Source organism: Sorex araneus, chromosome 4 (assembly GCF_027595985.1).
Source record: "Sorex araneus isolate mSorAra2 chromosome 4, mSorAra2.pri, whole genome shotgun sequence".
NCBI lineage: Eukaryota > Metazoa > Chordata > Mammalia > Eulipotyphla > Soricidae > Sorex > Sorex araneus.
The window spans coordinates 6,211,226-6,226,689 of NC_073305.1; the positions used below are offsets into that span (position 1 = coordinate 6,211,226).

A 15,464-nucleotide genomic window follows, 5' to 3' on the forward strand; every position below is an offset into this window, starting at 1 on the left:
TGAGGATCAACCCAGTGGGCCACGTGCAAGGCGAATGCCCTCCTGTTCTGTCACTCTCGCCCTGGAAGGTAAAAGAGGCAAACAGAGAAAACTACAAAACATTGCTGAAATTAAAGACAGAAATAAATAAAAGACATTCTGTGTTCATGGAACAGAAGGGAATATTGACCAGGTGTCAAACTAGGCTAGAGTGACAGTTGAGCAGGTAATGTGTTTGCCTTGCAAGCGGCTGACCTGGTTCAATCCCCAGATATGGTCCCCTGAGCACTGAGCTAGGAGTGAGCTCTAAGCAGAGCTGGTGTGGACCACCTATATGCAAAAACCAAGCAAACCAACTCCCCCCCCCCCGCCGTGTTGGGCCTTTATCTTATGCCATATATAAAAATGAACTTCAACCAGCTAAAAGACTTCGATATGACAGCTAAAACAAGAAAACTCTGGGTTAGAAACGGGGAAAACTGTCTGCATGATGTTCACTTGGCAAAAATGACATAAGTATTACATCAAGAGCACAGGGAACAAAAGAAAGCAATCAAATATCAAACTTCAAATAAGGGCCAGGAGGACTGGTGCCCGGCAGGAAGCTTGCCACAAAGGGGGAGGGGCAGGAGGCAGTCAGAACAGAGATGGGGCCACTACGACAAGGGTATTTGGAAACGATCACTCTGGACAAGAACTGAGTGCTGAAAGGAGGGAGGGCGATACGCATCACCCTTTCAGTAGCAGCACTGCAAACCACAGTGCGTAAAAGGGGGAGAAAGAGAGACAGAGACAGACAGGGAGAGACAGAGAGAGACAGGGAGAGACAGAGAGAGACAGAGAGAGGAGAGACAGAGACAGAGAGAGGAGAGAGAGAAAGGGAGAGGGAGAGAGAGGGAGAGAGGGAAAGAGAAAGAAAGAGGGAGGGAGGGAGAGAGCAAGAGAGAGCGAGAGCGAGAGAGAGAGAGAGAGAAAGAGGGAGGGAGGGAGGGAGAGAGCGAAAGCGAGAGAGCGAGAGCGAGAGAGAGAGAGAGAGAGAGAGAAAGAGAGAGAGAGAGAGAGAGACAGAGAGACAGAGAGAGAAATATCTGCCACAGAGGCCGTCTGGGGGTAGGGAGTCGGCAAGAGGGAAACTGGGGACATTCTTGGCAGGGTGTACACTGGCTAAGGGACAGATGTTGACTTTGTATGAGTGGAACCCAATCATGAATAACTTTGTAACTGTTTATCTCATGGTGATTCAATTAATTTTTTTTTAAAAAAAAAATCACACTTCACTGAAATCTGTACTTTCACCTGTCCAAGGATTCTGCCAGGAGAGCAGGCTGGCTGCAGGCACTGCCCTACCCAGCTACCTCCCCAGGCCCCTCGCTCATGCTCTACTCCGGGTCAAAACCAAGGACAGGATAGTAGCATATGAAGTACACCAGAGTTAGAGGCTTTTGGCCCATATTTCATGCGAAAAATATCTATCAGCGTGAAACAGTCGATTCCCTTGGTGGGTTCACTGACGTTCTGCAGCAATAAACCCCACACCGAGAAACACCCTCCGGCCGACCCAATCAAGAGAGCCCTGGCTTCACGGAAAGGCAGATTCCAGACACGTCCTCGGGACACTGACCCGGTTCCCTTCCTCAGGGTCCTAGATTCAGTTTACACTCAGGAACCAGCGGGCGTTAACGAGACCAAACGACTCGTCCTCACTGCAAATACGGCGAGTCTCCAGCAAATCCCCCGGCTTATTCTCCAGCTGTACCTGGGGGAGGGGAGGCTGCAGCCTGCTAATGTGGACGCCACACTGGGCGCTCGGCTGGACCCAGGGGTGCTGGGACTCTCGGCCTCGTGCACGCCACACCCGGGTCCCAGGACGCTGACTGAGCTGCCGCTCGGCGCCTTATTTTCTCTGTGTTAAAATATTTTTTAAAACCCACACCCTTCTGCCCGCTCTCACCTGGGCACACCGGAGACGGCCTCTCTGCACACGCCTCTTCTTTCTTGGCCACCTTCTTGGGGGCCGCTTCCCCGGTTTTCTTGTAGCCTTTCTTGGCCTGATCCACCAGCAGCTGAAATTCATTGTGATGCTTTTTACCTGAAATTCCAAAGAGTTGATTGAGTGAAGTCGGGACCAGGAAAGGCGGCCGGACCACAGGGCCAGAGGGGGACCCAGCCAGCGGCGTGGGGCCCTCCAGAAGCTCCCGCGGAGACCCCCATACCGACAAAGACAAACGCTATTCCCGGGAGTCCCTGCTATGTGACAAAGGCTTCTGATACCGCTTGCTACGAAACATCCAAACTCTTGTCACAAAATAGAAACAAGATACTCCCCCCCCCCCCAAACTGCTGGGTTTTAAACACATTTTTACTGGATACACCCTGATTGCCAATACTGGTAACGATGAGGTCTCACGCATGCACACTGGAAGCCCAGAAACAAGAATGCCCCACGCCCGGCCGCCCCTGGGTGAGCTTGGCTCTGTGGACACTGAGTCGGCTGCCTTCGGCCAGCCGCTGCTCCCTTACTGTTACTCATCCCCCACAGCTGAGAGCGGTCACTCTGCGTCTGTCACCCCCTTCTGACCGATTTAACTCAGCCGGAGCATCTCCTGGTTCATCCATGACTTCAGGTTTTCTTACAGCTGAGTAGCATGTGTGTGTGTGTGAGAGAGAGAGAGACAGACAGACAGACAGACAGACAGACAGACAGACAGACAGAGTTTCTGCAGTACCAGGCCATCTGCTCTTGTACCCTCGGGTTGCTCCCGATTTCAGTAACTGGACGGTGCCGCCATGCACGCAGGGGCACAAACATCTTTTCAAACTAGTGTCTCGGGCCCTTGGCAGACACCGAGGAGGGCAGCTGTTGGCCACTCGACGTTCCCCAGTTCCATCAGCAGTGGCTGCGGCTCCCTGCCCCCACACCCCGCCATCACTGGTTCTTCCTCCTCTTTCAAACGTGCGTTGGTCCCCACAGCGGGCAGGAGCCGGGGAAGGCCGGGCCACGCCCACCGAGGCTGTCACTTGCAGGCTCGGGGTGCTGCCTGCCTCCCCTGTGAGCCCCACTCACTTCTAAGATTCGCCCAAACCACAAAACTGTCCCGTTTTTGGAGCCTAGAACGACACCAGGATCCCAGCGAGCCTTGCGGCCCGGCGTCCGGGTCACCGACTCCTGCCGAGGGCCCGGTGGCCAGCACAGGGCTCGGGACATCTTGTGATGGGAGGGGCCAGCAGCATTAACGCGACCTGTTGGAGTGGCCGGACACGGGGCAGGGGGCTCGAGGTAGTGCTCGGGGCAAGGCGGGAGTGACGAGGCTCCGGGGTGGGGGGAGGCGGTGGCCGTGCCAGGCCGGTGGTGCCAGGACCGGCGTGGGAGAGCGAGAAATGCCCGAGGCGGGGAAGTGGGACGCGGAGGCGGTGGGCTCGCCGGTAAAGCACGACCCTCTGCAGCTCAACTCAGTCTTTCCCCTTCACTAATTCTGATTACTCTTCGGCAAAGTCACTCCGGAAAGTTTGGTGAATCGATGGAAAACCGTCGTTTCTAACGTGGGGGACCTCGGGGGGAAGGGAGGTTCCGAGCATCCTCTGAAACCACTGTGGAGCACCTTTCACAAGGTAACACCCCACCCCAGGGTCCAGATTAGACGTCTCAGCGTCAGGGTCACTGGTCACGGGCGCATCTGAGCGGAGTCACAGTGCTGAGACGTCACGACACATGACGGACGACAGAGGAAACGTCCCTGGCCCGCCCTGCCGTGTCCTGGGTCCCGCGACAGCAGACGGCCTGGTGAGCGGAGTCCCCCAGGGCTCTCGGCTCCCCGACGCCCCCATCCCTGGGACCGCTGGCCCGCGCTGCCGAGCCGTGCGCCCTCAGGCCTTCCCAGTTGCTCCTACTGGGCCCCTCAGGGGCACTGGACACGAGCACCTTCCCTGGCCCCAGCAGAGACACCCTGGCTCCCTCCTCACCCATCCTGACTCTCAGCCACAGGCCCCTGGATTCTAAGCGGGCTCTCGCGCCTCCTTCAGGAGCACAGCGGAACTGCAGGCGTTGATTACAATGAACGTGGAGCCCGGGTGGCAGAGTGGGAAGGGAGGGCGTCCGCCTCGCAGGGGGCGTCCTGTAAGGCCCCTCGAGCACCCCCGGGAGCACAGGGCCAGGACTGAGCACCGCTGGGCAGGAAGAACTGGGCTCCATGGAGCGTGTCCTCCATGAAGCGGCCAGAGAGAAGCCTGTGAAGTCCCGGCCCTCGAGCCCGTCCCAAGCAGCAGCCGAGACGGGGAGGGGCCGGGTGCTGGGAGCCTCCCCCAGAGCCGACAAGGGCGCCATGGGAGCAGGAGGGAGCGCGGGGTGTGGGGGGGGCAGCCCTCTGGGGACGGCCCCCACCCCCCCGGGGAGCCTGCCCACTGCCCCATGATTGGCTTCTCCGGGGAGATTAGAGGCGCAATTAAAGAGATGGCCGTTATTTTTACATCACGTCAGTGAGCCGCGAGTGACGCTGCAGAGGCAATCACGGGTGACAGAGCTGTCAGGGCACGGGCCAGGGAGTGAGTCTGAATGCTGCCGAGTCCAAAACTTCACCAACATGATTTCCAGTTCCAATGTAACTAACTTTCCTGAAATGACCCTGTTCCAGCTGTGATGTTGCGTGGGAGAATACGAAGGCTTCTCCGAAACGCCCACTAGGAAGCCCTCCCGCCTCCGGCGACCTGGACGGGGCTCGCTGCTCTTCCTCGACAGGGGCCCAAGTCAATGAGGGAATCGAGATTCTGGACACGGGCAGGAGAAACGCAGAGGGCGCCAGGCTCTCACGTGGCCGACCTGCGCCCAACCCCTGGCACCCCACGGGGTCCCCAAAGCCCACCAGGCGTGATTCCTGAACGCAGAATGAGGAGTAACCCCTGAGCACCACAGGTGTGGCCCCAAATCCAAAAGGAACAAAGATCCTGGACATTAAGAAGGGCCGGAGAGGGGCTGGAGCAATAGCACAGCGGGTAGGGCGTTTGCCTTGCACGCAGCCGACCCGGGTTCGAATCCCAGCATCCCATATGGTCCCCTGAGCACCGCCAGGGGTAATTCCTGAGTGCATGAGCCAGGAATGACTCCTGTGCATTGCCGGGTGTGACCCAAAAAGCAAAAAAAAAAAAAAAAGAAGGGCCGGAGAGAGAGCACTGTGGGTAGGGCGCTTTCCTTGCATGTAGATAACCCAGGTTAGACCCGGGGCATCCCGTATGGGCTCAGCGCACAGCCAGGAGCAACCTCCGAGCAGTCAGGAAACGCCCCGAGCACCGCAGGTGTGGCTCCTGCTCCCTCCTTCCCTCCCTTCCTGCTTCCCCCCTTCCTCCTTTTCTTTCTTTTCGTCTTTGGGCCCCATCTGGCGGTGCTGTGTGCAGCAGTGAATCCGCTTTGGCAGTGTGCAAGGCAAGCGCCCTACCCACTGAACTATCTCTCTGGCCCCCATCCAGCATTTCTTGACGTTCCCCCTTCCCAATGCCTGCAAGTAGGCCAGGGAGGCAGTAGGCAGCGGTGAGTCCGTTCTGCATGGAAAGTGGACACACGGGCTGTCCTCCTGCTGTTGGCCACTGTCCAGTGAGGCTCTGTGACCTTCTCAGGTGCTGACCCGGGGTCCCGCCACGCGGGGTCAGCGGCTCCCCACTGCTCGTCCCGCCCCGGCCTCCCTCTCCTCGAGGCCCCCGTCTGGGCCATGCCTCGTCCCGTCTATTTTTATTGGCTTTTACCTATGACTCATCGAAGATGTCAACTTTCTCGAGAAGTCTTTTGCTGGTGGCCTTATCTGGGGCATCTATAATTTTCCCAAATTACTCTTTTATTCTATCACAGCCTTCGCTACCCCAAATCGCTATTAGAACCTGCTGATTTATGGCTCTACTATGAGTTATTCCCCGCCACCAGAATAAGCGCCAGGGGAAGGTGACGGGTCCTGTGCTCCGCTGCCTTCTCGGCACACCCCGGACGCCGGCTCAAGGCCGGCCAGGTGGACGCAGGGAGGGAAACACAGAACCCAAGAAAGCGCCGCCTGTGGAGACGAAGCAGGATGGCCGGGGAAATCGCGGGCGCGGCCGGAGTGTCTGCGCGGCGGGGGGCAGAACGGCCAGCTGCCAGGGCAGGGCCTGGACGCGGCAGGCCTGTCTCGGCCAGCAGGGAGAGAGCCTCCTGCGCCAGCACCGCGCGCGAGGAAGCGCGCCGCCCTCACGGCTCCCTGCAGCTGCCGCTCCCAAAGCGCCACTCGGCGCCCAGTGGAGCCGCCTCCTCTCCTCCCCTCTGGGGAAATCGGGGCCTTTCGAAAGTCTGCTCAGGAGCATGAGAAACGGGCGTCAGCAGGAAGGAGGTGTCCGGGAGGCCGGGCAGCCGAGAACGCCACCGCCCGCGCCGGCTGCCGGCTGAAGGAGGCTCCTGACGCCACTCCTGGGGGAGCGAGGGAAGCTGGGAAGGGGCGTCCGTCGGGACCAGGGAGCGAGACAGAGGAGGGAGAGGAGACAAACGCCCCTCCTGGCTCGAGGCGGCCCAGTCCCCGGCTGGGGAGGCCGAAATGGAGCAAACAACAGAGAGAGTCCCGGCCAGGGAAGCAGAGAACACGACGGAAACGCTGATGGTAAAGGCTGAGGCCACGTCTGGAGTGAGGCCCTGGGACGGGCTGTCCTGTGGGGAGGAAGGTCCGGCAGAGAGAGGGCGACTCGCGCAGAGGGCCACCTGAAAGGCCACATTTCTGCCGCTCCAGTCTCCCTGTCTGTAGGATTCTGTTACTACAGCCCGAGCCTACCAGCAGAAACACCTCGGCCATCAGTCAGACAGAAACACCTCAGCCACCAGTCGGACAGAAACACCTCGGCCATCAGTCGGACAGAAACACCTCGGCCACCAGTCGGACAGAAACACCTCGGCCATCAGTCGGACAGAAACACCTCAGCCACCAGTCGGACAGAAACACCTCAGCCACCAGTTGGGTAGAAACATGTGACCAATCCATCAGCACTGACCCCTGGGGCTGCCCCATGGGAAACAAACCACGTCCCCTCTCTCACTCCCGCTGGGGCCGTCGTTCCTGCACCCCAGCCCTTGGCCAGTGCGGGGCACACAGGAGCGCGGGGTGAGGACTCAGGGCGCGTGCGCCGAGCGCCTGGCCGGGCCGGCGTGAACAGAGACTCCGCAGAGACGTCCCTCCGCCAGGGGACCCGGCAGGGCCCGCGCGGCCCCATGAGGAGGCGGGCAACCAGCAGCAGCGGGGTCTGACAAGGGAGGAGGAAGAGCAGATGGGGAGAAGGTTCTAGAAGCTGGAGAGTAGGACGACATGCAGAGCCAGGGCCCTGGAGGCAGGACGGCCAGTGAGAAGCGTCGGTTCCAGACGCCGGGGAGGAGACAGCGTCGTGCGTGGAGGCGAGCTGAGGGGTCCGGAGCTACTCTGGGGACAGAGCCTGCCGGCAGCTGCCACGGACCAGGAAGGAAAACCCACGAGGAGGGAAGGACAGAGGCCCAGGGAGCTGGACAGTCACAGGAGGGCAGGGGGGAGAGAACCTTCCGGCAGGGGCACGGGGCCTCCACTGTCCAAATGGAAGGGCGGCCAGGAAAGGCACTTTCCCGGGGTGGTCCAGGGTTCCCCAAACCGAGGTGGACGCGTCCAGGGGTCCCCCACACCGGGGTGGACGCGTCCAGGGGTCTCCCACACCGGGGTGGACGCGTCCGGGGCTCTCCCACGCCGGGGTGGATGCGTCCAGGGGTCTCCCACACGCCCTCCCTCAGGGGGCTTCCGCCCCGACCCTGTCCTTCCATCAGCAGGGCGGCGGGCCAAGGCGTTGCCAAGGCAGAGAGGGCAGGCGAGGGCCCGGGAGCGGCCGCGGGCACCCAGGGCCACGGCAGCACGGGATGCGCTGGCCCCGGCGGGCCCGGGTGAGAGAGAGGCTTCTATTTCGGGCGTGAAGCTGAGAGACACGTTAGTCCCAGGTGGAGAAACCCGAGCAAACAGAAGGAGAATCATTAACTGAGGAACAGCAGAATGTGCGGCCGGAGGGCAAGAGCTGAGGCCAAAGGCCAGCGGGCAGCGCCCCCGGTCCAGACCCCGGGTCCCAGCACCACGAATCAGTCAGGGGAGCGACCCTCGGCACCGCGCCCCAGAGAGCACCAAGGGCCACGGCAGAAGGGAGCACGGCACAGACAGGCTGGGCACGAAAGGAACCATCGCCACAGGCTCAAGGGAGTAATTTCCGGGCTGCAGAGAGCACTGTGGGGCGGGTGCTCGCCGTGCTGGCAGTCAGCCTGGGGTCGATGCCCGGGACCCCATATGGTCCCTCAAGAAGCATCAGGAGTGATCCCTGAGCACAGAGCCAGGAGTAAACCCTGAGCAACACCTGGAGTGGCCCCCCCGCCCAAAAAAAAAAAGGGAGAGAGAGAAAGGAAGAGGAGGAGGGAGGGAGGGAGGAAGGAGAAAGAAAAGAAAAAGAGAAACCTTCCCCCTCTAATCTCTCAATTCTTATTTTGGGGCTGGGGTCTCCGTGTAACAAACAGATGAACACTCAGAGGGTCACTAACACACGCCGGGCCCAGGTGGGTGGGACGGCGCCAAGGAGAGTCGCGACTCTCCGAAGCAGCTCAGACGCCACCTTCCACTCCGGACAGGGCTGGGAGGGGCGGGCAGCCTGGAGGGCGGCCTGGAGGCAGGGGCCACACAAGGCAGCAGGGACGGGAGCTAGTGCGGGCCCAGGTCCCCCCGAGGCTCTGCCGGCATCTGCTGACTCAGGCACAGTGGGTCTGGCTGCCGCCTGCTGTCCGTCTGCCGTTGGTCCCGTGACCTTCCTGTTTGGGGGGCCACACCCGGTGCTCAGGGCTCACCCCCAGCAGGGACTCGGGGACCCAGCCTGTCCTGCGGCAATCGCTCCCCTTGTGTCCAGAACAGGGACAGCCAGGGGTGAGGGTCGCGGTGGCGAGGAGGCGACAGCTGTGCCCCGTGAAGGCCCAGGGGGGCCCCTCCGGCCGCAGTCGCCCGCCCGGCTCTCGTCTTCGCTCATTTCCGCTGCGTTTTCACCATCACACACTTCTCCCTTCCTCTCCCGCACGTCTTCCCGAGCAAGGGCCGACAAAACTCCCTTGCTTCACCAACACTGAAACAGGAAGGAAGGGAGGGAGGGAGGGAGGATGGAGAGAGAGAGAGAGAGGAGAGGGAGAGAGGAGAGGAAGGGGGAGGAGAGGAGAGAGAGAGGGAGAGAGAGAGAGGAAGGGGGAGGAGAGGAGAGAGAGAGGGAAAGAGGCAGGAGAGGAAGGGGGAGGAGAGGAGAGAGAGAGGGAGAGAGAGGAAGGGGGAGGAGAGGAGAGAGAGAGGGAAAGAGGCAGGAGAGGAAGGGGGAGGAGAGGAGAGAGAGAGGGAGGGAGAGGGAGAGAAGAGAGAGGACAGAGGGAGAGAGAGGAGAGGGGTGTGGAGGAGGGAGGAGGGAGGGGAGAGGGGAGGAGGGGGAAGGGGTGTGGAAGGAGCCAGCTCCGGGAGGAAGGCCTGGCCGGGAAGCACAGGGAGCACATAACAGAGGGGTGTGAAAGGAGAGGGCTCAAACGTCACTCTGGAGCGAGAGGCGGAAATCAACACGGATGGTGACGCCGAGGAAGAGCCAGGAAGAGACGGAAAGGTTTAAAAATTAAAACAAATATATATATATATTTAAAAAGGCTGATGCCGGGGCCAGGGAGATTACACGGATTAAGGCGCTTGCTTTGCACACGGCCAAGCCGGGTTTGATTCCTCACGTCCCAGGCGGTCCCCAGCCCTGCCAGGAGTGACAATGTCAAAAATGACTTGAAATGGGGCTGGAGCAGCAGGACAGCGGGGAGGCGTTGGCCTCGCACACGGCCAGGCTGGGCTTGATCCCCGGCATCCCACGTGGCCCCTGAGCACCGCCAGGAGCAGTTCCTGAGTGTGGAGCCAGGAGTGAGCCCCGAGCATCGCCAGGTGTGGCCCCGAGACAAAGCAAAACCCAAACTGCCTAAACCAGAAAACCCATCGCCCGAGCTCTTGACGCAAGAGGAGAACACGGCGCCACTTACGGTACTTGCTGTGGATCTCATCTATTTCCTTCTCCGTTTGGTGCTTTGTGAAAACCATTATCTAAAATGACACAGAAAAGCCTAAATTATTACTCCAAGCTTTTAACTTCAAACGTGTTAGAGGAAAGGCCTCTCCCGCCTCTTATCTGGGCGCAGGAAGAACAACACTCCCGCGCTGCCCGGCTCTGCCTCGTTACTCGGCATCGTATTTGCTCATCTCGTTTATCCATCAGGAAACGCTGACTCATTAGAACACGTGAAGTCTTCACGTCACCATCAGCCCGGCTTCCCGTCTCGACACTGAGTCCTCCCGTCCGCAGAGCCCAGGTCAGCGCGGACGCTGCCCGCCGGGGCTGTTTGCCAGACAAGGACTAGGAGGCGTCAGCCCCAGGGCAGAGGGCCGGAGGGTGGTCCTGCCCGGTCACTGTCTGGAATCTCCCCCCCACACCCCGAGTGACACAGGACATTCTCCCTGTGTGTGTGCACCGCAGGTCACTGCATGAAGCCAATGCAGGAAACTTCCCTGTTTTCCTACCACCTAATCGTAACTTCCGTCCCTAAAGTCGAGTCTCCTTATAAACGCATCACCAGGTGGTCACGAGACAAGACCCCAGAGAGCCCCCAGCCTGTCGGCGTCAGAGTCTTCCTGGGCGGGAGGCGGCAGTGAGGAGCCTGAGGTCTCTCACCCGCCCATAGGCTCAGCCAGAAACGGCTCCTCCCCGGACACTGGGCATGAGGCAACTCCGCGGACGGGGCAGAGAACTACGGCGAGCACGGGGCTCGGAGCGCAGCGACGGCGTCCACCGGACCCCAAGTTTATGGAGGGTGCAGTGAAGGCCAGGGGATAAAGAGCAGGTGGGGGTAGAGGAGGGGAGGTGGAGCGAGAGAGAGAGAGGGAGGGAGAGAGAGACAGAGAGAGAGAGAGAGAAAGAAAGAGAGAAAAAGAGAAAGAGAGAGAGAGAAAAAGAGAGGGAGAGAGAGAGAGAAAGAGAGAGAGAGAAAAAGAGAGAGAGAGAGAAAAAGAGAGAGAGAGGGAGAGAGAAAGAGAGAGAGAGGGAGAGAGAAAGAGAGAGAGAGGGAGAGAGAAAGAGAGAGAGAGGGAGGGAGAGAGAAAGAGAGAGAAAAAGAGAGAGAAAAGAGAGAAACAGAGAAAGAGAGAGAAAGAGAGAGAGAGAGAGAAAGAGAGAGAGAGAGAAAGAGAGAGGGAGAGAGAAAGAGAGAGAGAGAGAGAGAAAGAGAGGGAGAGAGGGAGGGGCCGGCGCCCGCACACGCGTGCCCAGCCTGCTCCCTGCCCCGGAGGATGGAGAAACAGGAGATTCTGGGCTGGTGATCACGGCGCGTGGATCGCACCACCCGTGGGTGGAGGGGAGACTGTTCCCGGGATGGACGTGGATGGAGGGGGGCGGGGGGGGGCTGTTGTTTCAGGGGGCACGTTCTGAGCGAGCGCGGCAACATACGCTCTCGTTGAGTCTACTGGCTTCCAGACGCATCCGGGTCTTCTCCATATTTTCGATTTCTTGAACAATCTCCGCAGCTGTTGAAACAGGAGCGGGTGTCAACCCCGCGCTCTGTCCTGCGCCTCCCGCCCGGGCTGCCACCGTCACTCTGCCACAGAGGCGGCGGTGGGGCTGGAGCATAGCACAGCGGGGAGGGCGTTTGCCTGCACGCGGCTGACCCGGGTTCGATTCCCAGCATCCCATAGGGCCCCCCGAGCACCGCCAGGAGTGATTCCTGAGTGTATGAACCAGGAGTGACCCCTGAGCATCGCGGGGTGTGACCCAAAAAGCAAAAAAAACCCCAAAAACCCACAGAGGAGGCGGTGACTCCCCCCACCTCCTCCCGGGGCTCATGTATCCTTTAAAACCCCCAAATCTCACACGGCAGTTAAGAGAGAGACAGGAGGGAACAGGGACCCGCACAGACAGGCGCCAGGCTCGAGGGGACGGACAGAGAGGGCCCTCGGGAAGAGCCGCTTGGCTGCACTGCACGTCACGTCGCGGGTGAGCCGAGAGCCGCGGCAGTGACCTCCCGGTGGGTCTGGATCCCCCAACACCGCAGACCCCGGGGCAGGGGGCGGGGCAGACAGCACCGGGCAGCCCTAGCATAGAACTGCCGCCTCCACAGCCATAATACCAGCAAAACTGCAAAGAAAACCTTCACGCAATGAACCCCACTTTGATTTTGGGTCACACACCCAGTGAAGCTCAGGGGTTACTCCTGGGTCTGCGCTCAGGAATCACTCCTGGGACGCGGGGAATTGAACCCAGGTTGGCCGCATGCAAGGCAAATGCTCTACCCGTCATACAAATGCTCCGGGCACAAAGGACCCTGTACCCCCACATGGTCAGTCAGAGGGACCCCACACCCCCCCACATGGTCAGAGGGACCCTGTACCCCTATACACACGGACAGTCAGAGGGACCCCGCACCCCCCCACATACGGTCAGTCAGAAGGACCCCACACCCCCCATATGGCCAGAGAGAGGACCCCGCACCCACCCAAACTAACCCGACCTTTCAGGAAATGAATTCCATCTCAGTAAATGAAACCTCAATTAATATTGCAGACCCAAAAAGGGAATATAATGAACTGCAGGATACAAGGGCAACAGATAAAACTCAGTTGTATTTTATATACCAGCAACAAATTAATATTGACATTTTAAGTTGTAATCCCATGGAACTAAGAAGAACATCACACACCTATGACTAAGTCTTTAAATAAAAACCGGCTACAAAACATGATGGATAGGAATGGAAAACAACTGAAGGGATAAACCAAATTAATAGACTGAAAGATTCAAATACTGTACAGATATCAACTTCCCAAAACTGATCTAATAATCTCAATAAAAATTCAAACAGGGTTTTGTTTCCTGCTGGAAATTTACAGGCTTATCCTGCAATTTGTACAGAAACGCAAAGGGCCAAGAAAAACAAGGCAATCTCGGCCTAGGAGCTGAAGGGACCGACGGGGCGACTGTCATAAATCACGGGACGGCACGACGGCGCACTGCGCGGATGGGGACAGCTCAGGGAATGAGACAGATTCGGACCCGCACCTGGGCGGCCAGGAGGTTCCTGTCCAGGACCAACACGGTACCGGGCGGCACAGACGGCTTTTCAACACACGGGACTGCATAAGCCGGCCGTGCCCAGAGGAAGAGACATGTATGTCTCACAACACACGCCAGAATCAATTCCAGATAACCCTCAGGTCAATCACGGGCCTCAGGCAAAATCAATAGGACTTGCAGAGAAAACAAAAGGAACCCGCCTGATCGATGGCGGCCTCGGGACCTAAGAAGCCTTCCAAAGGCCAGGACCGCGGCCGGAGGGCCACAGGACGCAGGGACGCAGAAGACGCGACCGAATGGCACCGTCAGGTGAAGTGAAGGAGATGAAACGGACAGAGATTTTGAATCTGGTCAAGTTCGCAAGAACAGATCCACAGCAGAGAAAAATTAGCCCAAAGAATTAATGATTGTTTCAACAAAGAGGCTATCCAGATGGGCACCAGGCACATAAAAACATGCTGGATATTATAAGCCATCAGGGAAATGCAAATTAAAGCCGGAATGAGACACTCGTGTGGGCCCGTTAGATGCCAGACTGGACACTGACGGACCCGCACTGTGGGGGATGCGGAGCCTGAGGTGGCTCCTGGGGCCGGGGGTCCATGAACGTGCCAGCTGCGGATGGACGAGTCCGTGCCTAGGTACGTTGTCTCCCGAAATCTGTAAGCCTATGGGCACCGAGAGACACGCAAGAGATCATTCAGGGCATCGTTACTCACAACAGCCAAAGAGCGGAAAAATACAGAAGTCCACCAGCACGACACGGTCAGAGTGAAAGTCTACACAACGGCAAACACCAGAGCGACAAAACAGAAAGAAAATCAAAAATCGCAGTTGCGCGCGCGCGCACACACACACACACACACACACACACAAACAGACGAGTCTTATACATAAATGAAGCCACGATCAAAATACAGAGCGACGGGCCCTGCATTTACGTGAAGATCCCAGAGCTGCGAAAACAGATGGAAGGAGAGTTGCAGGCCGCACTCGGCTGTGAGGCTGGGGAGGGAGAGCAGGGGCTTCCCTGAAGGGGCCGACCTGTCGGTCGTGTGCACAGGACAGGGACATTTTCAAAGGACACGGACCAGGGATGCATGTTCGTGTTTAATCATCTGAGTGATATCTGTTAGTGCTACTACTAGCTAAGGTGCTGTACGAACCATCGACATCAACTCACCGTCTGTTCCTCTCTTACACACTAAGGCAGGGAGGACTCAAAACCAGTACTGTAAGGTGACTACTAAAGGTACAGGCCTGGGGAGACAGCACGGTGAGTAGGGCGTTTGCTTTGCACTCGGCCGACCCAGGTTCAATCCCCGGCATCCCGCATGGTCCCTGAGCACCGCCAGGAGTAACCCCCGAGCACTGCCAGGAGTAACCCCTGAGCACCGCCAGGAGTAATTCCTGTGTGTAGAGCCAGGAGCGAGCCCTGAGCACTGCTGGGTATGACCCAAAGAAACCTGCAAGCAAAGCTGGGCAAGGTGGGACAGAGCCCCTCACTCCAGGAGGAAGAGGCCGCGTCCTCGCCAGGCACCCGTCTTGATGCTCACTTGTTCTTTCCGGCTCATGTTCCCTCCTGGGGAACACGAAACCCTTTCTTCCCCCGCCCACCCTCACATCTAAGGCAGCCTCGGTCCAAAAAAAAGGAAAGAAAGGAAGGAAGGAAGGAAGGAAGGAAGGAAGGAAGAAAGAAAGAAAGAAAGAAAGAAAGAAAGAAAGAAAGAAAGAAAGAAAGAAAGAAAGAAAGAAAGAAAGAAAGAAAAAATCCTACAAAACAAAACCCCTCCTTCAGGGACAGGCCCGAGACACACGAACTGTGTGTGATCCGCCCGCCTCGCCCCGCCTCAGAGCTGTACGGCTGGTGACACCTCGTCCCTCGTGTCTGGGGCCGCGGGGAGGGCGGGTTCGCCGGGCACAGCTGCCCCTCCGGGAGAAGCGGGGGCTGGGCTCATCTACGATCAAGGGGCTAGTCACAGGTTCCCGAGCGGTGGCCCAGCCCGTGACCGGGAGGAGCCGGCGGGTCGGCTGCGTGAGGCCTTTACCTGACTTGGGGTGCAGCGCGTCGCACTGGGCATTGTACATGTGCACGAACTCCTGGTGCCGTTTAATGAGCTGCTGCTTAGTGCCGTGGACGGACAGCCCGTGCTGCTTCAGCTTCCTCCGCAGCTCGCGGTCGGTGAGCAGGTTGTAGACAGTCTTGGGCAGCGGCTTCCTTTTGTGAGCAGAACTGGAGAGGGACACAGAGAGACCACTGAGGCCTGACATAAATCACCGAGTGTTTCTCTCCTGGCCCGGGCCCGGGGTGACGGAGCACAGGAGAGGCGCGAAGATGGAACGGGGCCGAGGAGAGGCGGCAGCAAATCAAG

The 15,464-nt window shown here is 58.8% G+C and overlaps 1 protein-coding gene across 3 annotated transcripts in view; it reads right to left on the reverse strand.

The window, feature by feature from the left end:
- The window catches only part of RAD18 (RAD18 E3 ubiquitin protein ligase), a 63,433-nt gene that overhangs the window by 13,999 nt on the left and 33,970 nt on the right, over positions 1-15,464 (reverse strand). For all 3 annotated transcript variants that reach the window (XM_055137061.1, XM_055137060.1, XM_055137062.1), the window contains 4 exons: positions 15,141-15,325; positions 11,473-11,549; positions 10,016-10,076; positions 1,931-2,068 (listed from right to left, as the gene is read on the reverse strand). In XM_055137061.1, coding sequence (XP_054993036.1) covers positions 1,931-2,068; positions 10,016-10,076; positions 11,473-11,549; positions 15,141-15,325 — 461 coding nt within the window. The remainder of the gene's footprint in view (positions 1-1,930; positions 2,069-10,015; positions 10,077-11,472; positions 11,550-15,140; positions 15,326-15,464) is intronic.